Source organism: Aotus nancymaae, unplaced genomic scaffold, assembly GCF_030222135.1.
Source record: "Aotus nancymaae isolate 86718 unplaced genomic scaffold, 86718_ANA_hifiasm-v0.15.2.pri h1tg000020l, whole genome shotgun sequence".
NCBI lineage: Eukaryota > Metazoa > Chordata > Mammalia > Primates > Aotidae > Aotus > Aotus nancymaae.
Genome location: NW_026988432.1, coordinates 44745613 through 44768733, shown reverse-complemented (window position 1 = coordinate 44768733; position 23121 = coordinate 44745613). Strand labels below are relative to the sequence as shown.

Here is a 23121-nt window from a genome sequence, read left to right as displayed (position 1 = left end):
TCATGTACTTCTCTGTGTCAGGCAGCAGGGGGCAGTTTATACCTGGCTCTGCTAGTCTACCCTAAGCTACAGAGGTAAAAATATTAACAGAGCCTATTCTGACTCTGTCAAAAACGCTGTGCTTTTGAAATGCCCTCCCAGTCTACTTTTAGGTCATGTTCTCACCAAATCTTTCACTTTCACTTTCAATTCCTTTCTGGCCAAGCAGCTCTGGGATAAGACAATGAAAACAGCAAGCTCCTATGAGCTTTGGTAGTGAGTTTGCTTAAGCTGAAATGAAATGGGTTCATGTTATCACACTGCATCTCCTAGCATCTGCACTGCACCTGGGACCTCTACCTCACATCCCAGGCCTGATTCACATGCCAGAGGAAAGCAGCCATTAAGAAAAGACCCATAGCTATGGTAGCCCAGTAAACCCAATTCTAAATGCAATGGAAGCAATTTTAAAAGTCTCATCAGCTGCATTTCTTCCTGGGACTTGGGATCACTGTTCCTACCTGCAGGACCCACAGCCCTGGTTACTGGGATCCACTGGGTTGGTGAGAGGGATGGTTTCATCTGGAGAAGCTCTTTAGATCAAAATAAAATATTTGGAACAGCAGATTTCTTTCCCAACAGATGCAGGCTTTCTCCTTGTAAGTTTTTAAAAAGGTGGTGGATGACTGCAGAAAGGACACCCAGGAGGAAACGAGGTTTGGATAATGACGTGAGAGGAATGCTTGGTTGGGCTGGCCCAGGAAAGACTCTTGCACTATTCTGGGGTCTTTTTTTTTTTTGAGACGGAGTTTCACTCTTGTTGCCCAGGCTGGAGTGCAATGGCATGATCTCGGCTCACTGCAACCTCCACCTCCCAGGTTCAAGCGATTCCCCTGCCTCAGCCTCCCGAGTAGCTGGGAGCACAGACATGTGCCACCACACCTGGCTAATTCTGTAGTTTTAGTAGAGAAAGGGTTTCACCATGCTGGCCAGGCTGGTCTCGATTTCCTGACCTCAGGTGTTCAACCTGCCCTGGCTTCCCAAAGTGCTGGGATTAGAAGTGTGAGCCACTGTGTCCAGCTGGGTCTTTTCTTAAGAGGCTGAGAACCAACCAGATTACCAGAGCTCAGGCTGGACCACCCGCTTTCTGGCTCTGGTTCATCTTCCTTCTGTCTTGTTAGTGAAATGCACAGTAGCCAGATGTTTTTCTTTTCTTTCTTAGGGAATATCCATAGAATTTAGGGTGGATGGGTGTCACTTTATTATAGATGTGCTTGGTTCTAATGGAAAATGTGAGATGATAAGGACTCTGTCAGTTAACTTTATAATTTTAAAATAGTCACTTCCCAATATTGGATTAGAGTGGAACATGAGGAAAACATGGTTAATGCTGGATTCAGTTTAGCATTTTCAAAATTTTGGAATTAGCCATTAAATATAACATTTCATTAGGGACCACTTACCTGGGGTGTCAATTATAATATGCTCAGATGTCAATTACGATACGCATTTTAATTTACAATAGTTGGCTGACTTAGGTCTATAAACTCAGAAAAGCCACTTGCAGTTGAATTTGACCTAAAGCAACTCCCCTCTTCCTGTTCTTATAACCAACCCCAGGTACCCAAGGTCACTTAGAGCTGGTTCTGCCACCTTCATAGGGACTCCTGAGGGCTTTCCAGTAAGTTTCCTACAATGGTGAGGAGAGGGCAGTAGTGAAGAGAAGCATTTCTAAGCTACACAGTCTGGTGAGGAGGCAGCCAGGGCCAACTGGGAGTGTTTACAGTTGACGCTCCAGACAGAATTTGAAACACAGAAAGCTTTTAGATGGCCACATGACTCTTAAAAGGAGTTAAAAAACTAATATGTGTGTATGTGTGTGTGTGTGTGTGTGTGTGAGAGAGAGAGAGAGAGACAGAGAGACAGAGAGACAGACAGACAGACAGACAGACAGACAGACACAGACACACCTGATTCTTACTCTTAGGAGATGGGATGTCAGTGAAACAAGAATATGAGGCCAGGGATTTTTTTCTGTTGTGATGGGAGGGCAGTCTGGGTGTTGTTATGTGAGGTCAAAGCAAAAGAATTAGGCTTACTTGAAACTCACTTTAGAGAAAGGTGTTTTGTTGTTGTTGTTGTTTTAAAGGATGACTTTAAAGGGACTCCATGAAAAGAATTTTGGGTGTCATTTTGTTGAGGCACAGAGTGAGTGGCTTGCGCTATGCCAGGCAAGTGAGGGGTGGCCTGCAGTAGGTGGGCACAGCTGAGGACTCCACAGACACATCTCCAAGTGGCATTATGACTCACAACTTGCTGCTGCATGGGTGGCCGCTCTGATGATGGCCTATTTCTCTGCATCTTAAGGTAAGAATTACATGCTGTGGTGGGATGTATGCATTTTAGGATTCAGAAATGACAAAGAGTGAGGTTTTATTGTACCATCTTACTTCCTATCTCTCAGAACAGTAACAATTCTATTACTCTTTGCTTCTTGATTTGATTCATGTGGGATATTTATATTCAGGAGGAAGGTAGTTGTGCTTTAGATGAATTTTATCTGTCAATAAAAGGCAATTTATATGACTGGATGGTCAATCACCCTATTTCCAGTTTTCCTTCATATTCAATTTAGCTTTTAAGTGGAACATTTTCAGCACATTCCTTCTAGAAGCCTCAGCATGTGGCTCTCATCATGTTACTGGCTGTCTCCGGCAGCTCCCTCTGATTCCTGGATGAAGGCTGACCTCCCCTGCCTGCCACCCAAGGCTCTGTGCAGCCAGGCTCCCACCTGTCTTTCTAGCAATTTTTACACTGCTCCTGGTCTATAGGGCACATAGGACCATGCAAAGTGGTGGACTCATGTCCCCTCAGCACAGCCTGTACTTTCTTGCCCCTTTCTCTGGTTTGGTTTTTACTGCCCACCACACTCAAATGCCAGTTCCTGTGGGCCAGCCTCAAACGTTACACACTGTGTGCTACACACTGTTCATATTTACTTACTCTCCATCTATAATGAGCCTGAGAGCTAAAATGTAGGGACTGCCATCCTTGTTATTTCCAACCTGGGGATAGCAGAGTTTGGGGATTTGTTGCTCCTGGAATGAGCATGTCACACAGAATGCCTGGTAGATGTTAAGGAATATCACAAGAAAATACAAAAAAAGACACTTCAAAGAAAAAAAAAACATATACCAGTGGAGAGAGATCCAAGATGGCTGATCACTAGCAGCTTGGGCTCCTAGCTCCCAGTGAAAGCGCAGAGAACGAGAGGATGCCACACTTTCAGACGAATATTAGTTGCTCATGGACCAGGAGATTCCCAGCAGAGGAGCCCCACGTGTCGCCAGGGCGACTCTTGTGGCCGGCGCAGCGGTTTTGCTGGTGCCTTAGCATGCTAGTTTTTGGTGCAGAGTCCAGAGATTCCCGGGCAGAAAAGCACCATCAATCTTAACACCGCTATTTTGGCCGGCGCAGTGGACTGCTCAGATTTCGGCGCTGGGAATCAACAAGCTGGACGTCTGCTCAGAGACCTAGTTAGAAAGTCGGTAATTACAAAGACAACAGACGGATAAATATATAATGAAGGGAAGAAATCAGTGTAAAAAGGCAGAGAATACTCAAAATCAGAATGCCTCTCCCTCTACAGGGGATCGCAATTCCTCATCAGTAACGGAACAAGGCTTAATAGATTACGAGTGTGTTCCAATAACAGAAGCAGGCTTCAAAACGTGAGTGATAAGAAACTTCTGTGAATTAAAAGAACTTGTTCTAACCCAATGCAAAGAAACTAAGAACCTTGAAAAAAGGTTTGACGAAATGTTAACAAGAATGGACAATTTAGAGAGGAATATAAGTGAATTGATGGAGCCGAAAAACACAACACGAGAACTTCGCGAAGCGTGCATAAGTTTAAACAGTCGAATTGATCAAGTAGAAGAAAGGACATTAGAAGTCGAGAACCAGCTCAGTGAAATGAAACAAGAAGACAAGATTGGAGAAAAAAGGATGAAAAGGAATGAGCAAAGTCTCCAGGAAATATGGGACTATGTGAAAAGACCTAATTTACGTTTGATAGGTGTACCTGAATGTGATGAAGAGAATGAATCCAAGTTGGAAAATACTCTTCAGGATATCATTCAGGAAAATTTTCCCAACCTGGCAAGGCAGGGTAATATTCAACTCCAGGTAATACAGAGAACACCACAAAGATATTCTTCAAGAAGACCAACCCCAAGGCACATAATTGCCAGATTTATTAGGGTTGAAATGAAGGAGAAAATACTAAGGGCAGCCAGAGAGAAAGGTCAGGTTACCCATAAAGGGAAACCTATCAGACTTACAGCAGATCTCTCAGCAGAAACCCTACAAGCCAGAAAAGAGTGGGGACCAATATTTAACATCCTTAAAGAAAAGAACTTTCAACCCAGAGTTTCCTATCCAGCCAAACTAAGCTTTATAATCGAAGGAAAAATTAAATCCTTTGCGAACAAACAAGTACTTAGAGAGTTCACCACCACTAGGCCTGCTTTACAAGAGCTTCTGAAAGAAGCACTATACATATAAAGGAACAACCAATATCAGCCTTTCCAAAAATATATCAATAAGCAAAAAGCATTAACACAATGAAAAATTTACACTAACTAATGGGCAAAACAGCCAGCTAGCATCAAATGCCAGTATTAAAGTTATATATATTCTAATTGGATAAAAAGCCAAAACCCATTGCTATGCTGCATCCAGACCCATCTCACATGCAACGATACACAAAGACTCAAAACAAAGAGAAGGAGGAAGATTTATCAACCAATCAGAGAGTAAAAATAAACAAATAAAAAGCAGGAGATGCAATTCTCGCCTCTGATAAAGTAGACTTTAAAGTAACAAAGAGCAAAAGAGGCAAAGAAGGACATTACATAATGGCAAAAGGATCAATGTAACAAGAAGAGCTAACGATTTTATAGATCAACGAGACAGAAAATTAACAAGGACATCCAGGACTTGAACTCAGACCCGGAACAAGTAAACTTAATAAACATTTATAGAACTCTCCACTTCAAATACATAAAACATACATTACCACCTCACACCTATTCCATGAGTGACTACATAATTGGAAGTAAATCACTCCTCAGTAATTGCATAGCACTTCATAGGTTTAAATGAAATATTGGTTGGCTGCTCATTTGTTATTTTCTTCCCTTATTCCTTCCTGTTTACATCAAGTATAATTATTGGTATAAAAGAGGTTTTCAATACCCATTACTAAACTGCATTCTAGCCTGGGCAAGAAAGCAATACTCCCATTCTCTCTCTCTCTCTTTCTCTTCCTTTTTCCTCCTCTTCTTTATTCTTTTTCTTTCTTTCTTTCAAAAAAAAAAAAACATATACCATGGAATACCTTTTATATGTTTGTGTGGAAATTATTATTGACAAGTCATTTGGGCTGGATGTTATGTTTTTATTGGTGTCACTGAATCAGTCTAGGGGAAAAAAGGCACCAGCAGACCTGGCACACATGACTACCACCAACTCTACCACCAACACAGTGTCATGGTGAAAATGACAATGACAGTATTCCTGAACTAGGAAATGCTGTGGCTTTAATCTAGCACACCCCGGAGTAATTACTCTTCTAAAATAAAGATCTAAAGGACTATATTGTGCCTAATGAACTAAAGCCTTCCCATTTATTTCCAATGCAATGTTTATGACTGGATGACTTCTACTGGCAACACAAGGAGAGACGGGCCCCTGTGTTAACAGGAATGCACCTCCAACCCTTGTGCTCAGTGAAGAGCTGGCATTCTGTTTTGAGCTGAGTGTTACTAATGACGGTGACCTCTGCCTATGTGTAGTTAAGTTTTGGTTATGAGTACCGTGAGTATTCACAGAGAAGCTCCTGGAACCAAAGTTCTGTTGATGACAGGGTCAATAAGCACAGTGTGGATTCAGGTGGCAGCATAGAGGGTCAGCTCCCATTCGTACCCAAAGCCTCGCTTCCTGAGCAATTCCCTGGCCTAAAGCTTTTCTTCCCAGCAGTTCCACTGCTAGCATACTTCTCTCCTCTTGCGCCTTCAGGGTAAGTCTGTCTCTTTTCTAAAATAGTCAATGTTTCACTTCTCACCAAATATGAGACATCACTACCCTGGTGTTGATACAAGTCTCCTCGATATTCACATTGTAGATCACTAACGCAGAGCTAAACAGAAAGCTCATTTATTAAAAGGTAGAAATGGTGAGTTCTGTTCTTTCTCCAACTTCACCCTCTTTAGTCTATGGGGCATATTCCTAGAGAGGCATATTCAGGTGACTGAAATAATCTAGTAGTGGGGGCTTAAAGCAAGCTGTAAAAGGTGTCTGTCCTGGGGGTTGACAGCCGGGATCACAGGCATCTACTTCCATCATCCCTAAAAGTCTGAAGAACATGGCTATCACTTTCTCTTTTCCTACAGCCTCTATTAATTCCACTTTGCTATTTGTTCAAACATGTTGAATGCCTATCGTGTGCTCATTGAGTTAGTGTTGAGTATACAACAATGAGTAACTCATGGAATTACTTATGAGGGAGCGAAACAAACACGTAATTAAGATACAATCTGGTAAGTGTAATAACAGAAGTATGTGCAAGGTTCATGGGAGCACCATGAATTTACTCAAGGTGGCAGGAGAAGAACAAATTCACAGCTAATTTTACTGAGAAAGTCTTAGGGGGGATTATGAGTGTAAAAAAGGTAGAACATGAAAGAACATGGCATGAAGGAAGAACCAGAATGATGATCTGGTCTACGGGCTCAGAGGAGGAAACGAAATACTGGTGCCATTCGTTGGTAATTTAGAGCAGGGCTTGGGAGAAATAGAGGAGGTCAGTTTTGAAAATACTATCTTTGAGCTCAGGGTTCTAATGACAGATAGACTCTGAAGTTATGGTGGCACTGAGATCCCAGAGGAGAAGCGAAGAAGGTTGAACTCCGAAGGGATGGGCAGAAGAGGAAACAGAGGAGGGGAAAAACAGGGAAGTGCACTTTAATGCTGTCAGAGCAGAATTAGGCCTGAATGGCATCAAGGAAGCCAAGGGAGGGAGGGCTGCAGGGGAACAACAGTGCGAAGATGGAGAGATGTCAGGAAGTCAGGAAAGAGGCTGGAAGAGGTTCCCCTTATGTGACAGTCAGCAGGTCACTGGTGATCTTAGCAAATGAGGCGTGAGTCAAGTGAGGGGGCAGAGCCAGACTCCAGTGAGTCAAGGCTAGACGGGAGGTAAGAGTGGTGTTGGTGAGGGCAGACCACCCTTCTCAGGAATTGTCTGGAAAGGAAGGAGTGAGGCAGTTGTTAGAAAAGGATACTGGTTTGAAGGAGGCATGCCTTTTTTAAAAAATTTTTAAAAACTTGAAAAATGTGCCTGGGTATGTATATGCATGCATGTAAGCTGGAGGTCAAGTGCACATTGATGCCTGGGACCCTGTGCTCTCCCTTCATTTAAGAAGATAAAGGGGAGACCATTTTTCCATTGCTCTCTGCCTCTGTCATGCCATCACTGGCCACACGAAGCTAGAAAAATTAATGGTAGCATATCATCTAACAGTGAAAGCAAAGATGAAACACACCTAACAGAACAAATGCTTTGGAAAGCTTCACGTTTCTAACTGAAAGTGGTCAACAAAGTCAAGTGCAACTCCAACCTATGGTCCAAATCAAACACATCATAAAATAGAACTATTTTCTTTACTTTCAGAATACTGCCCAGGGAGCTTAACTTCATTTCCTGAGTCCTGGAATAGACATTTAACCTTTTTCCCCCTTCTCCCCTTCCTACAGTTCTAACTCTTGCTTAGTTGGGAGGGAGTTGTGCAAAGGTAAAAGATCAGTAATTTGAAAAGTGGAAAACAAAGTCTCCTCTAAATTGCCACATGTTGAAAATAATGCATGAGAATTTGTGAACAGTAGGAAGCTCATCACTGCATGAGTGGAAAACAAGAGTTATGTGTAGATCTTTGGAGGACAAAAATTGAAACATACATACAATTGGGGTATTTTCTACATATTATCTATGAAATAATTTCTTTCTCCAGTTACACCTCTTTTTCCGACACTTCCTAGGGGTTTATGAAATAGCGTTGTGTAAGACTGGGGGCTTTTTGGTACAACAGCATTTCTTGGAAAGCCTTTTGTTTCTCACAACACCCAACTCCTCTGTTCTGTGGAGGAAACACAACTTTCACATGCAGTCACTAACAGGACCACAGAGCTTAAGAAAGCTAAACAGGACAGTTAACCAGCACAGTCTTTACTTACAGTCTTCAGATAGCCTTTTGGGAAAAAAATCAATTTCAGAGCAGTGGTGGCTGCTCGACTCTTACAGACAAGACAATGGATCTAGGGACATCTGCTGATGGGCCCATGTATTTCCTTAGTTAACCTTCTAGAATCAACTGTCACATGCCTGTCAGGGGAATGGGGGATGGAATATACCTCCTGTCTCAAAGATCACATTGCTCAGAATTGTGGACAATCAATAAAGAGATTGTGGCATACTTAGGTGGAGTAAGAATCATTTTGTTTCCATATTGACAATGCTTAAGAAAATACATACACTGTAGGTGAGCTTGATTTAAAATGAGATTCACCTTTCTTGTACATTTTCTTCCCTAAAATGCCAAATGCAGGACAACGTCAGCAATCCAAAGAAAGGAATTTTGTAACCATGCTTCCTTGAACTTTGTAACTTTGCCTTCACTGACTGCCCTCTGCCCTGTATTTTACATTTCTTCCCACACTCCCAGATAACAAAATCATTACAGCTGTAAGAAATCTTATTTATAAAGAGGCTTTTATACAAAGAGTTCATAACCCTGTCGCATAACCATCAGTGGATATTTTCAGCCAAACAGAAATTAAAGTTTTATAATCACAAAGTACAATAAATGAACCTCTATTTGATTAATTACACAAGGGCAAATGTGATTTACAGTCAAAATCCTGATTCTCAGATGCATGAGCTTATTTTTACCATTTTTATACATTGATGATAAGGACTTAACACAGACCTTTCTCAGAAATGGTCTCCAATATTCCAGCCTCAGGCAAGGGAGGCCCAGAGGAGGGAGTGGCAGCCACTCACTCAGTGGCAGGAGGGGCAAGTGGTTCTGAAAAGATGTACTTGTTTAAAATCTAGGGTGCTTTCATGGACTCAGAAAATATATACCATTGAGGAGCAGAATAAAGATTTTTCCTGAGCAAGGAGTATAACATGTGACAGATATACTTAAGTAGTGTATAACCTTCCTATTATTGTAATTTTATATAAATGGTACATACCTAATTGTACAGGTTTTAAACAGGACTTATCCAATAGAACAGGGATCCCCAGCTTTTGGGATATGGACCGGTACCAGGCTGTGGCCTGACAGGAACCAGGCTGCAGAGCAGGAGGTGAGCAGTTGGCAAGGGAGCCAATGAAGCTTCGTCTGTATCTATAGCTGCTCCCCATTACTCGTATTACTGCCTGAGCTCTGCCTCCTGTCATACCAGTGGAGGCATTAGATTCTTAGAGGAGCACGAACCTTACTGTGAACTGCAAATGTGAGAGATCTTTGCACACTCCTTATGAGAATCTAGGTTGCGTGTTCCTTATGAGAATCTAATGCCTGATGATCTGTCACTGTCTCCCATCATCCCCAGATGGGACCTTCTAGTTGCAGGAAAACAAGCTCAGGGCTCTCATTGATTCTACACTATGGTGAGTTGTATAATTATTTTATTATATATTACAATGTAATAATAATAGAAATAAAGTGTACAATAAATGTAATGTACTTGAATCACCCCAAAACCACCCTCTCCCCCAACCCGTCGTTTGTGGAAAAATTGTCTTCCATGAAACTGGTCCCTGGTGCCAAAAAGGTTGGGGACTGCTGCAATGGAAGATTATAATTATCTTTATTATCATTCTAATCATTAAGATTTTCAATGGACACAGCAGCGTGGCCTAGAAGCTTTCATTTAAAAAGAACCTACATGAAACAGAAGGCAATTAGTTTCAAAGTTACCAAAACACAATAATAATTTAGCCCTTATTTCAATTAACAAATGGGAACTTAGATATGGCTTTCTTACAAAGTACTCTTCAAAACTTGTAATTAAAATTAATTAAATGTCAATAGCCCTAGGAAACCTCATTAACTAGTGGACTCCTGAGTGTATCTTTTTGTAGAGCAGTTATTTTGAAAAGTAAATACTGGGCCGGGCGTGGTGGCTCAAGCCTGTAATCCCAGCACTTTGGGAGGCCGAGGCGGGTGGATCACGAGGTCAAGAGATCGAGACCATCCCGGTCAACATGGTGAAACCCCGTCTCTACTAAAAATACAAAAAATTAGCTGGGCATGGTGGCGCGTGCCTGTAATCCCAGCTACTCAGGAGGCTGAGGCAGGAGAATTGCCTGAACCCAGGAGGCGGAGGTTGCGGTGAGCCGAGATCGCGCCATTGCACTCCAGCCTGGGTAACAAGAGTGAAACTCCGCCTCAAAAAAAAAAAAAAAAAAAAAAAAGAAAAGTAAATACTCACTAAGCTTAAATATTAATACATCAGATTTGAGGAAATCTGTCAATACCTTTTCTAATATTTATATTTTACAGAGAGAAAAAGCCCAAAGACAAAATAAAAATGCAGAGTAGAATCAATTCTCAGCCACTTCTCACAACTTATCATCAACAAACGTATTTCATGGCACTTTCTTAACTTGGGTAGTCATGTGAGGCCCCTAATTCTGTAGGCTGGGCATATCCAAGGTAATGAAATCTGGCAGCACCAGGAGCTGGCCCAGCCAAGCCCGAGGAATGGAGTCAGTTATCCAAGGCCACTTCTCACCTTAGATACTTCTGTGTGGGTTTGCCCGGGAATACCCGTTTCCTGATACTTGTTCACAGCCTTAGAGCCTCATGTGGCTTTTTCCCAGGCATTCCAGTATTTCAAAACCGCCGACTCTGCCACTAAAAGATTATGCTATTGAGACCTACAGGATGCCAAGCATTTCTGGAGCTCTTTTTTTGGGTTTAGGATGATTACAAAGTTTGTGATTCCACAGTTAGGTAACTAAAACAACACCTACCTTACCAAGTAGACATTTTAAAAGTCAGATTAAAAGAATGTTTTGCTATTTTTAAAACCAGTGTTTTTGTAATATCTTAGAAACCTAGCAGAATGAAGTAGCACACCCACTTCTGGAATGGGAGGCTGACTGACCCCTAAGGTAGCCGGCTCTGCCCATCTGCTGTGGGGGTGGATATGTCAATTCCCACCCACCTCCTGACTCTTTGGAGGGCCCTTATGTACCTGGAAAGTGTGACTTCCTCTCTCCATCCCTTAGTCAAGGAAAGGCAGTGGGGAAAAAACCTCTATATAGTGACTGTCTACCTGACCCTAAATTGGAATCCATCCTATATTAAATTACTGCTACTATTTATTTTGAATATTTACCAAGTGCCAGGGAGAAGTGCCAAGTTCTTTGTACAGTACAAAAATGCAGTGAAGATATTTTTATCCCCACAGGAACTGACTCAGGGAGGTTAAATATTCTGTGCAAGGTATGAAGCTACAAAGTGGTAGCATGAGGATTGAAATCGATGTGCAGCTCTCAGATGCGATGCTGCACGCCTCTAATTACCTATCACATAGTGAGTGTTCTGCCTGTCTGAGGCAGATTCAGACGCTCCAACTGACTTCTCTATAGTTCAATCAGTTTTTTTCAAGCACCTACTAGGCTGGGTCCATCAATCTGTCATTAAATTTACTCATTAAGTCCCATTTTTCTCAAACATCAACAAAACAGTATGCTTCATTAAATAAACTTTATGATTAACTCCCGCCTTCTCAGAATGAATACATGCACCAACCAATCTAGAAACTCAGTCCCTAAACCCTGTTTCTCATAAGCTGTGGGGCACCCCTGTCTATGACAAAGGTTCACAAATTCATCAATACTATAGTAAAACTTGGTTGAAACCAGTGGTTCACGAAAGAGCTCCTTTTATGATTTTCCTTTTACCAGGAATTGCTGTAATATCAACCACTATCTAAGAGGGAATGTGCTTTTTCTGCTACTAAAGACAGAGGGAGAACATTGATTACTGGGGCCTGGGGTCCCCACTTGCCACACAAATGGTTTTAGAAGAGTTGTGAACCTGCAGGGTTTTTTGTTTGTTTTTCTGAGACAGAGTCTTGCTCTGTCACCCAGGCTGGAGTGTAGTAGTGCGATCTCAGCTCACTGAAATCTCTGCCTCCCAGGTTCAATCAATTCTCTTGCCTCAGCTTCCCAAGTAGCTGGGATTACAGGCATGCACCACCACACCTGGCTAATTTTTTTTTTTTTTTTTAGTAGAGACAGGGCTTCACCATGTTGGCCAGGCTGGTCTCGAACTCCTGAACTCAGGTGATCTGCTCGCCTCGACTTCCCAAAGTGCTGGGATTACAGGTGTGAGCCACCGTGCCAGGCTGATCCTTCAGTTTTGATAACCATTTGTAACTTATTGCATAGACGAGAACACACTGGAAGTCAAATGCTCTATTTATAGAATCTTGTGCAATATAAAGTCTTCCCAGCATTGCTTTCCAAAATGGCATTTTCTAAAGAAGGGGAAAAGAAGATTGCTCTTGAAAGTTGCCTTTTGTAGAGTACATCTGGGTAAACATTTTACATATCAGAAAATCTAAATGATGAATAGAGGCCTACAATGTTATGAAATAGAGGATATGTTTAGAATAAACATATGGATCAATAAGGATGACTAACTTAAAAGGGACCGTCAGGTCATTCGGATCTGGGGACACTTTGCAAAATTCTAAACAGGGAAAATGCCAGACTGGGTATGCTCCCTCAGTTGGGCTCAGCTGCAACAGTTCTAGGGGTTGTATCTTATCTATTTCTTGAACTAGGAACTGTTTACTTTTTCCTGGGACATTCTCGTTAGGAAGAGAATGGCTTCTCATATTCCAAAGAGGTTAGTGTCACTGTTTTATTTAAAAATTTATTAAACATGGCTGGGTGCAGTGGCTCACGCCTGTAATCCCAGCACTTTGGGAGGCAGAGGTAGGTGGATCATGTGAGCTCAGGAGTTCAAGACCAGCCTGGCCAATATGGTGAAACCCTACTTCTACTAAAAATACAAAAAGTTAGCCGGGTGTGGTGGTACACACCTGTAATCCCAGCTTCTTGGAAGACTGAGGCACGAGAATTGCTTGAACCCTGGAGGCAGGGTTGCAGTGAGCCAAGATTGCGCATTGTACTCCAGCCGGACAACAGAGTAGGACTCTGTTTTGAAGAAAAAAAAAAAGCATAAAAATTATTAAACAGTCTTTACAAAGATATAAGAGGACTAGAGCATACTATTCTAGAGCATCAAAAACAAAGATACAAGAGGGCTAGAGTATCAAATCCAAGTTAATACACAAGGTATATTAACAAAATATACAAACAGGGTTAAACAGATGACTCTGCCCCCAAGGATTTTCTGTTTGGCCCACAGTGTGGTTTCCCTGTTTAAGATACAAGCAGAAAAGGGCTGACAAGCAGAGCCCGGTGGATGCCAGAGCTGCGGCACAAGGCAAGAAGTGCAGTATGCTTTATTGTTGAAGGGGGATTTAGTCTCACATTCATAGAAAGAAACAAAGACTGTCCAAAATCTGCCAGGGAAAGATATGTCACAAATAATGACCCTGGAGCTGAAAGTGAGGAACAAAAAGCAAAGAGGCCGACATGTGCCGCAATGCAGCCATGGTCTCTCTAGAAGGTGAGTTGGTTGGGTTGTGCAATGGGGCTAAACAGTGCATCCACCAATTGCCAACTTTTCTTCCCTTTCTAGAAAAGACACCCTTTCTCTGACTCCTTTCCATTGCCCTGGCATCTTCTATTCCTAAGGACCTTGTGAGAGTTGTCACCTTCCCAGCTAATATCTAGTGAACTTTCAAGTGAAGCCAACATCTTTAATTACTGGGTAGGATAGTTGGCTGGACCCATGGCACGTCTCTCTCCCAGGACTCATTCCACTGGAACTCTCCAAAGAACTTTTACTTAATTCAGTGGGAGCACTTGAATTTATGCCCCATTAAAGTTCCCTTTTGAAATTTACAAGCCGAAGCCACATCTAACAACTATGATGTTCTCTGGATCCCACGCACATCCTAAAAATGGAAAATTCATTTCATGGTCACAGAATCAATAAAAAATATGACTTCATTTGAAATGCCCAAATTAAAAAAAAAAAAAATTAAATGGTTTCAGGTGTTTATAAAAGTCTTTATGTGTATAGCATTCTACCAACACTGGACACACTCTGAAAAGATTCTCCTACGTCATAAGAAATTACAGCTTAGAATGGAGGCCAATTTTTTTTTCTTCTGTGAGATTTGCTTTTAGTTTCAAATTTAGCATTTTTGTTTTAGTGCCAAGGTCAAAGTTAGACCTCTTAATATTTATGTTCTTACTCATCTTTCATTAGCCACAGAAAAAACAAGTGACGCTAGTGTCCTACCTCTAGACTTGGTTACATAAATGACCCTGGGTGTGACCATTTCGGATGAGTCTATAAGTCAGTCAACCAACATAAGACCACACTGTGTGCCAGGTAGGACCCAAGTTCAATAGGAAAAGCTCATGCAGTCATGTCTCTATTGAAGATCAGAGTCCCAACCTTCAAGTAACATGAAATACATAGCTGAGTTAAGACATCCCTAGGTTTCAGGAGTACTTGCTTGGAGGGGTGCCCCCTTACTTTTTACCTGGCTTTTGATGAACATTCTTAGGGAAGTGCTGACATAAACACAAGGGCCAAGGACCCCGACTCCACCATTAAGTTCCCTAAATAGTCTACAACCTTTAGGGCATACAGGAATCTCTGGGCTTATGCCTGATGGTCCCCAGAGGATCCTGTAAGGAGCAGGTGCAAGTCCAGACCTGTAGCTGCTGGGGAACTTTCATGCCCTGCAACAAAGGTCCAGAGGTGGATCCTCTCTCAGGAAAGCTTTGCAGCAATGAAGGCTCTTTATGGACAGCTAAGCGTGGAGCTGGCACAAACTGCTGCCTGACACTCAGGGCTGTCCACGCCCTGGTGCCAGCCTTTCAGCCACCACTGCCCTTCCTGTACCCTATCGAGCCCTATTCAACTACCCAGCAGAACTCCTTGTTTTCCCTCTTAGGTGTTAAAGCTGTCCCAGCTTCCAGCTGTTGCTCATGCTGTTCTGTCCGGAATGTCCTTCTTTCTCATCTCGCTATTCTTCCAATTCATGTACATTTTCTAAATGCATTTAAAATGTCATAATCTCCATGGAGGCTCCTCTCATTCATCCCCCAACTAGAAGTTTCTCTGTCTCCTCTGAATTCGCCACATATTCTCTCTCTCTCAGTTTCCTATTGTTTATTACCTTTTAACTTGTATAGCAGTCATTTCTTTTCGTCTGTTACCTTCTCTGTAAAACTGAGAAGTACAAGGGCCTAGAGTCCAGGTTTTCTTGATGATTGTGTTTCTAGCAACTAGCCCAGTAATTCCATCATTTTTAAAAACCAGGTTCTGCACAGCCCCGGGGTTCCAAAGACATGACCTAGTTCCAAAGAGGGGCAGAGAGTGGACAGGGACCTGGGGAAGACCCCTTCCCCACAATCTGTGCTTTGGTCAGGTAGGTTTTCATTTGAACTGTTCTATATATTGGGATTCATGTAATTTTTTAAAAAAGCATTCTTCTAGAGATAGAAAAAAGGAAGCCACTGTAATACATATTGTCAAATAAATGAATAGAATTACACTCAATACCTCTAGCCCTTTCTCCCTCAGGGATAATGAAATTTCAGTGATAAAAAATGAGTGGCAAAGGTTCAGAGTGGCTGTCAATCGAAGAACATGGTCAAAATCGAGGGCCCTTTCTCTTGTTCTGTACAGAACTATATCGAAATTTTAGTTTTACATTAAAATCAAGCTCTGAATGAGTTATGTTTAAGGTGTTAAACAGAACTATCCTGGCACCTGGTTCTGGGGTGTGTGTGTGTGTGTGTGTGTGTGTGTGTGTGTGTGTGTACATTAGCACATCCACTATGCTTTGATCTCAATGTAACTTCAGGGATATAGAACAGAGTTATAAATGAGGCTGATTGATGCCTCTTGATTTTCCTCTGCTTCCCCTCTCACCACCAAATAAATTTACTCCTCCTTCAGTCTTCCCCATGAATGGATATTAGTGTCATTTACTAATATTCCCAGAATGGGTATTAGTAAATGACACTAATATCCATTCTGCTGCTCAGGCTAAAAATCTAGTTTTCTTTGATTTCTCTCTTTCCTTCATGGCCGACATCCGATTCACAAGTAATATTGTTGAGTTTACCTGTGAAACACAGTCTGAAGCAGCCATCTCTCTCTGCCAGCCACTATGAGCTGCCATGGTTTAGGGCCTCACCACCTCACATCTACGTTACTGCAGTCACCTCTTCTCTGCCTCCCACCTTCCACCGTCTCCTCCCTATAATCCATTCTCCAGGCAGCAGCAAAAGTCAAGTTTAAAACTCTCCAAGAGGTTCTCATCAGACATAGAGTAAAACTCTAACTCCTAACTGGTCGAAAATAATCAAGCTAACACATATATCTTACTCCAAACTAAACAAATTTGCTCACTCTGATAATCTTAGGTTGGGGTGTTTTCCTTTAAGAAAATAAACTAGTGGACGACTGAGCAGAGAGACAGAAAAACTGACACCACACTCAAAAACAGAAATAACTTACGGCTTCAGATTTGGGAGGCACTGGAGGTGGAGGTAGGGCAGTATCTGAAGACTTCATTGCTGCTCCCAGAGTCCCAGGGATGGGAAGAGGAGAAGTTGCACATTTGGATCGGACAGAACCTCTAAACTGATCACATCTGCTCTTCTCGCTCAGGGAGCGAGTGAGAGGCTGATGGCTGGGCTTGCCTTCCTCCAGCCACAGCTCTTCGTAGGGAAGTTCTGACTTTCCTGGGATGCCTGCTGATTCTTCACTAGCTTCTGGAAAAAGGTAGTCGCTCCCACTATCACCAGAGTCCTGATAGGGCAGGATGTCATGAGGAAAGGGGGCCCAGTCTCCTCCCAGGTCCCTGCAACCATGAAGGTTCACCTCGCTGTTGCCATGGAGATTGTTGCCATACACACAGACCGAGAGTCGGTGGAAGGACTGGGTGAGCTCATCGCGGGCATAGCTGAGGGAGTTGGGCACGTGGTTATGGCCAGAGCACCGGCCCTTCTTGGGGCTCTTGCAGTCTTCGTTCCAGTCGGTTTTCACATCACGGACAGCCCGTGAATACTCATCGATGTCGAACTGTTCTTGGCAGATACCTAGCCAGTGATGGACCAGGGTTTCGGGCCATCCCTCTCCCTTCACCAGGTGTTCTGGGAGGCTGAACTTAGGGACAGTCAAGTGCAAAGGAAAGTGCATGGGGAGGATCTTGTTGTTCCGCAGCACACAGCAAACCACCACCGTCTTGGTCTGGATGTTCACAAACTTGTAGCGGTGCCCCTCACGGATGAAGTGGAGGTCATACGGGTTTCTCGGCGGAGGGCTTGGCACAGTCACATTCACAGGAAGCCTGGTCTTCTCCACAATGTTGCGGATGGTGTGTTCGCCCTCTTGCATCTGAAGTTCCAGGGGACTCCGGGTGCTAAATCTGCCCTTGCACTGGAATGGAAGGCTAATGCTTTCATTGGTCCGGTGATTCATGCAAATGAGGCACGGCATTTTGCCTTTTCCCAGCTTGCTGATGGAATTGAGCTTCCCAATCTTTTTGAAGATTGTATTGAGTCGTGACTTTTCCTTGAATGTCTTTGCATAAAGGATTTCTGCCTGCCCCATTAGAGTGAGTTCATCCCCAGTACACAGGGTGATGTTGTAAACTTCAGTGTCTTCATTGCATTCACCTGAAGCAACCTAAAATATAGTAAGTCACATTTTAGGTTCATTTCCTTTGATCTATTCATGCAAAGAACTTCCTATTAAGACACATACAAGGCCGGGCGCGGTGGCTCAAGCCTGTAATCCCAGCACTTTGGGAGGCCGAGGCGGGTGGATCACGAGGTCAAGAGATCGAGACCATCCTGGTCAACATGGTGAAACCCCGTCTCTACTAATACAAAAAATTAGCTGGGCACGGTGGCGCGTGCCTGTAATCCCAGCTACTCAGGAGGCTGAGGCAGGAGAATTGCCTGAACCCAGGAGGCGGAGATTGCAGTGAGCCGAGATCGCGCCATTGCGCTCCAGCCTGGGTATCAAGAGCGAAACTCCGTCTCAAAAAAAAAAAAAAAAAAAAAGACACATACAAGCCAGGCACGGTGGCTCACACCTGTAATCCCAGCACTTTGGGAGGCTGAGGGGGGCAGAACACCTGAGGTCAGGAGTTTGAGACTAGCCTGGCCAACATGGTGAAACTCCATCTCTACTAAAAATAGAAAAATTAGCTGAGTGTGGTGGCGGGCACCTGTAATCCCAGCTACTCAGGAAGCTGAGGCAGAAGAATCGCTTGAACCGCAAGGCAGAGGTTGCAGTGAGCTGAGATTATGCCATTGCACGTTAGCCTGGGTGACAAGAATGAGACTCCATCTCAAAACAAACAAACAAAAAGACACACACAAATACACACAGGAAAATGCTATGCTTTTCTTTAACACTAAATTTAGGCACTTCATTTCTTTTATTATACTTATGTGGTTAACAATAACTACTTTTTGTTCAAGATGATTATTAGTTTAGAATTTTATAAACATCTCTTTTCTCTCTATATATGCAGAGTAGTCTATCATATGGATATTAACAGGGGCATTGTCATTTTTTCTTTTTCAGTTATAATGTTTTCATGAACACAATGTAGAAAATTCCTTATTTAAATTTTTAAAATTTGAAATTGAAACAAAGAACTTAAAAATGTGGTATTTCTCCATTTAAAAAAATTATACACCCATTATTTATGTTAATTGGAAGAAATATTGGAAAACAGAAATATAAAAATGAAAAATTTGTAACTGTAAAATTTAATATAAATAGAAAAAGGAAATGGACTTAATCTATCTCAGAGATACATACAGATACAGATATACACAATTCTGTTACCTGAGTTTCTAACTATAATCTATCCATTTCCCTGGGGCATATACTTCATCAATAGTAATACTAACCTAATGTATTCCATTTTGTATGAATATGCATTAATTTATTTGACTAGTTCCCTCCTGTTAGATTAAAAATATAGATGGGCTTTCCCATTGTATAGCAATTATAAATAGTACTGTAATGAGTTTTTTACAGCTCAATTATTCCCTTAGGATAAAGTACCAGAAAAACTGCAGGGACAAAAGCTATTCATGTATTTTTGTTTTGTTTTTTAAGACAGGATCTTGCTCTGCTGCCCATGCTGGAGTTCAGTGGCTTGATGACAGCTCAATGCAGCCTTGACCTCCCAGGTTTAAGGAATCCTCCCACAGCCTCCCGAGTAGCTGAGACTACAGGTGTGAGCCACCACATCTGACTAATATGCATATATTTGAAAGGTCTAATATGCACTGCCCATTGTGCTTTCCTCAACATTATACTAATTTACACTTTTATCACTTTATGAAATTATGTCTCCCTATACTCACACTAAAGTTTATTTCATGTTTACCAGTATGAGAGGTAAAGCATGCATACTGAATTTATTCTTTTATTAATTTTAAATATATTTATTGGTATATTCATTTTTCAGCGTTTATCTGATTATTTAGATCTCTTACTGATTACTTTTTATGTAATGAAAATGTAATGTCATTTATGCTATGTATTTTTCCATTTGTTGTTTGAATTAAAATTTTATAGCTTAACTATTAAAGTTATTTTTTTAAAAAGTAGTCAATATTTTCAAAATTTTGCTTTGTGATTTCATTCTTGTGTGCTATGCTTCTAGCTGAGATAATATAGATTCATGATTGTGAACCAGGAGTGACTGTATCTTCTAGAGGACATTCTCACAATGTTTGGAGACAGTTTTGATTGGCATGACTGGGGAAGCTGCTGCTTGCATCTAGTGGGTAGTGGCCAGGGAAGCTGCTTAATATGCTATAATGCCCAGGACAACTCCCCACAGCAAAGAATTAGCCAGTGAAAAAATTTCAGTGGTGCTGAGGTTAAGAAACGCTGGTATAATTTCCAGTGTTTTCTGTTAGTACTTTGCTATGTAGCTCTATTTATTTTTTTCTGAATCCTAACCACTAGCCCAACAGAGAATGTAACTCTATTTACTCTGATGGATTATTTAAGGTGGTATTTATTTATTTATGTAAGTTAACTGAGTGTCGAGTACACTTCCTAAATAGCCATCCCTTCCATAACTGATTTGAAGTGTCACTTTTATTGTATAAGATTATATACTTTTATATCATAAATTATTAAAAATATATAAAGTTTTATATACTGAGTTCATAAAATACATACATTCAAATATATACCTATATGCCTATCTATTTTGAGGCCATTTGTCTTAGCTACCTTTCTGTCTATTTTCCCACTGTAACTATGTTGTTTTTAATTTCTGTGTCTTTATCTTGTATTTTCAGATCTGATAACAAAAGCCCTGATTTGTGTTTACTTTGACTCAAAAAGTATGTGGATGGCAGAGAAATAAAGTCAAAAGTCCAATGACAGACTGAAAATATTTACAAAACATATTACAGATAAGGAGCTAATATCTCTAACATACAAGCAACTTTTTAAAAGTAAGGACCCAAGACCATCCTGGCTAACATGGTGAAACCCCGTTTCTACTAAAAGTAAAAAAAAAAAATTAGCTGGGTGTGGTGGCATACATCTGTAGTCTCAGCTACTCGGGAGGCTGAGGTAGGAGAATCGCTTGAACCCAGAAGGTGGAGGTTGCAGTGAGCTGAGATTGCGACCCTGCACTCTGGCCTGGCAACAGAGTGAGACTGCGTCTCAAAAAGAAAAAAAAAAAAAAAAAGGACTAAAAATGTTGCAGAGAAACAGGTAAAATATATGAAAAATCAATTAACTAATAAGATGCACAATGGTTTTTAAACCTATGAAAAGATGTTCAACTTCTCACAAGAGAAATGCCAATTAAAATTACACTAAGATGCCATTTCTCACCTAACACATTGATTAAAAATTCATAAGCTTGACATCACACTCAGTTGGTAAGGCTATGGGGTAAAAGGCATCCTTGTCCATAGCTGGTGAGAATACAGCTGATACAACCCCTGTGGTGGGGAATTTGGCAGTATCAAGCCAAACGACATGCATTTATTACTCCACTCAGCAATCCTACATCTAGGAATTTACCCTGAAGACATTCCTCCAACAATACAAAAGTACACATGTATAAGGTTATTCAGTGCAGCATTATTTGTCTTTGCAAAATATTGGAACTCACCTAAATGCTTAAATATAGGAGGCTGACAGAATAAATTGTGGGACACACCCTTCCTGGTACTATACAAAAGAGAATGAGAATAATGAGTCCAAGGAATGGATATGAAATGACTTTCAAGGATATATTGTTAAATAAAAAAAAGCAAAGTGCAAAAAAAGTTTATACAGTATACTTTTTTTTGTTTAAGAAGAAAGAAAAAAAATAGTGCATATGTTTTCTGTTTATTTTTTGTTACCAAAAATAAAAAATAAAAAGCACAAGAAAAACCAGAAAACAAAGAAACTGGTTACTTACTGGAGCTAGGGACAAGGGAGGAAACGACACCTTTCTAAGTATACCTTGCCACAGACTTTTGATTTCAAGGATGTATGCTAATGTGCCACACATTTTAAAAATTAGGTTGACGAGAATTTTTTAAGATTTTTCAAAAAATTTATACTTTAAGTTCTGGGATACATGTGCAGAACATGCATGTTTGTTACATAGGTATACACATGCCATGGTGGTTTGTGGCATCCACCAACCTGTCATCTACATTAGGTATTTCTCCTAATGCTATCCCTCCCCTAGTCCCCCACCCAACAGGCCCCACTGTTTGATGTTCCCCTCTCTGTGTCCACGTGTTCTCATTATTCAATTCCCACTTACAAGTGAGAACAATATGGTGTTTGGTTTTCTGTTCCTATGTTAGTTTGCTGAGAATTATGGTTTCCAGCTTCAACCATGTCCTTGCAAAGGACATGAATTCATCCTTTCTAATGGCTGCATACTATTCCCTGGTGTGTATGTGCCACATTTTCTTTATCCAGTCTATCATTGATGGGCATTTTGGGTTGGTTCTAAGTCTTTGCTATTGTGAAGAATAGCAAAGACATAAGTGTGCATGTGTCTTTACAGTAGAATGATTTATAATTCTTTGGGTATATACCCAGTAATGGGATTGCTGGGTAAAATGGTATTTCTGGTTCTAGATCCTTGAGGAATCGCCACACTGTCTTCCACAATAGTTGAACTAATTTACACTCCCACCAACAGTATAAAAGCGTTCCTACTCCTCCACATCCTCTCCAGCATCTGTTGTTTCCTGACTTTTTAATGATCGCCATTCTAACTGGTGTGAGATGGTATCTCATTGTGGTTTTGATTTACATTTCTCTAATGACCGATGATGATGAGCTTTTTTTTTTTCATGTTTTTTGGCCGCATAAACGTCTTCTTTTGAAACATGTCTGTTCGTATCCTCTGTCCACTTTCTGATGGGGTTGTTTTTTTCTTGTAAATTTGTTTAAGTTCTTTTAAAACTGAATGCAACTGGAAATAAATAAAAAATCCAACTGTATTTCAAATCAATAAAATAACCCCTCTGGAGAAAGAGAAATAATCCAAGTAGTTTTGGAATGCTGTCTGATACAGCTTGGCTGTGACCCCAACCAGATCTCACCTTGAATTGTAATAATCCCCATGTGTCAAGGGAGGGACCAGGTGAAGATAACTGAATCATGGGGATGGTTTTCCCCATGCTGTTCTCGTGATAGTAAGTGAGTTATCATGAGATATAGTTTTATAAGGGGCTTCCCACAACACTGGGTACTCATTCTCTCTCCTGATGCCCTGTGAAGAGGTGACTTTCTCCATGATTTTAAGTTTCTGGAGGCCTCCCCAGCCATGCACAACTGTGAGTCAATTGAATCTGTTTCCTTTACAAATTACCCAGTCTCGAGCAGT

General features: G+C 41.3%; 1 protein-coding gene across 5 annotated transcripts in view; it reads right to left on the bottom strand.

The window, feature by feature from the left end:
• Nucleotides 1-23121, bottom strand: part of GAREM1 (GRB2 associated regulator of MAPK1 subtype 1) — a 209339-nt gene that overhangs the window by 8301 nt on the left and 177917 nt on the right. For all 5 annotated transcript variants that reach the window (XM_012447270.2, XM_012447271.2, XM_012447272.2 and 2 more), the window contains exon 4: nt 16740-17912. In XM_012447270.2, the coding sequence (XP_012302693.1) occupies nt 16740-17912 (1173 nt within the window). The remainder of the gene's footprint in view (nt 1-16739; nt 17913-23121) is intronic.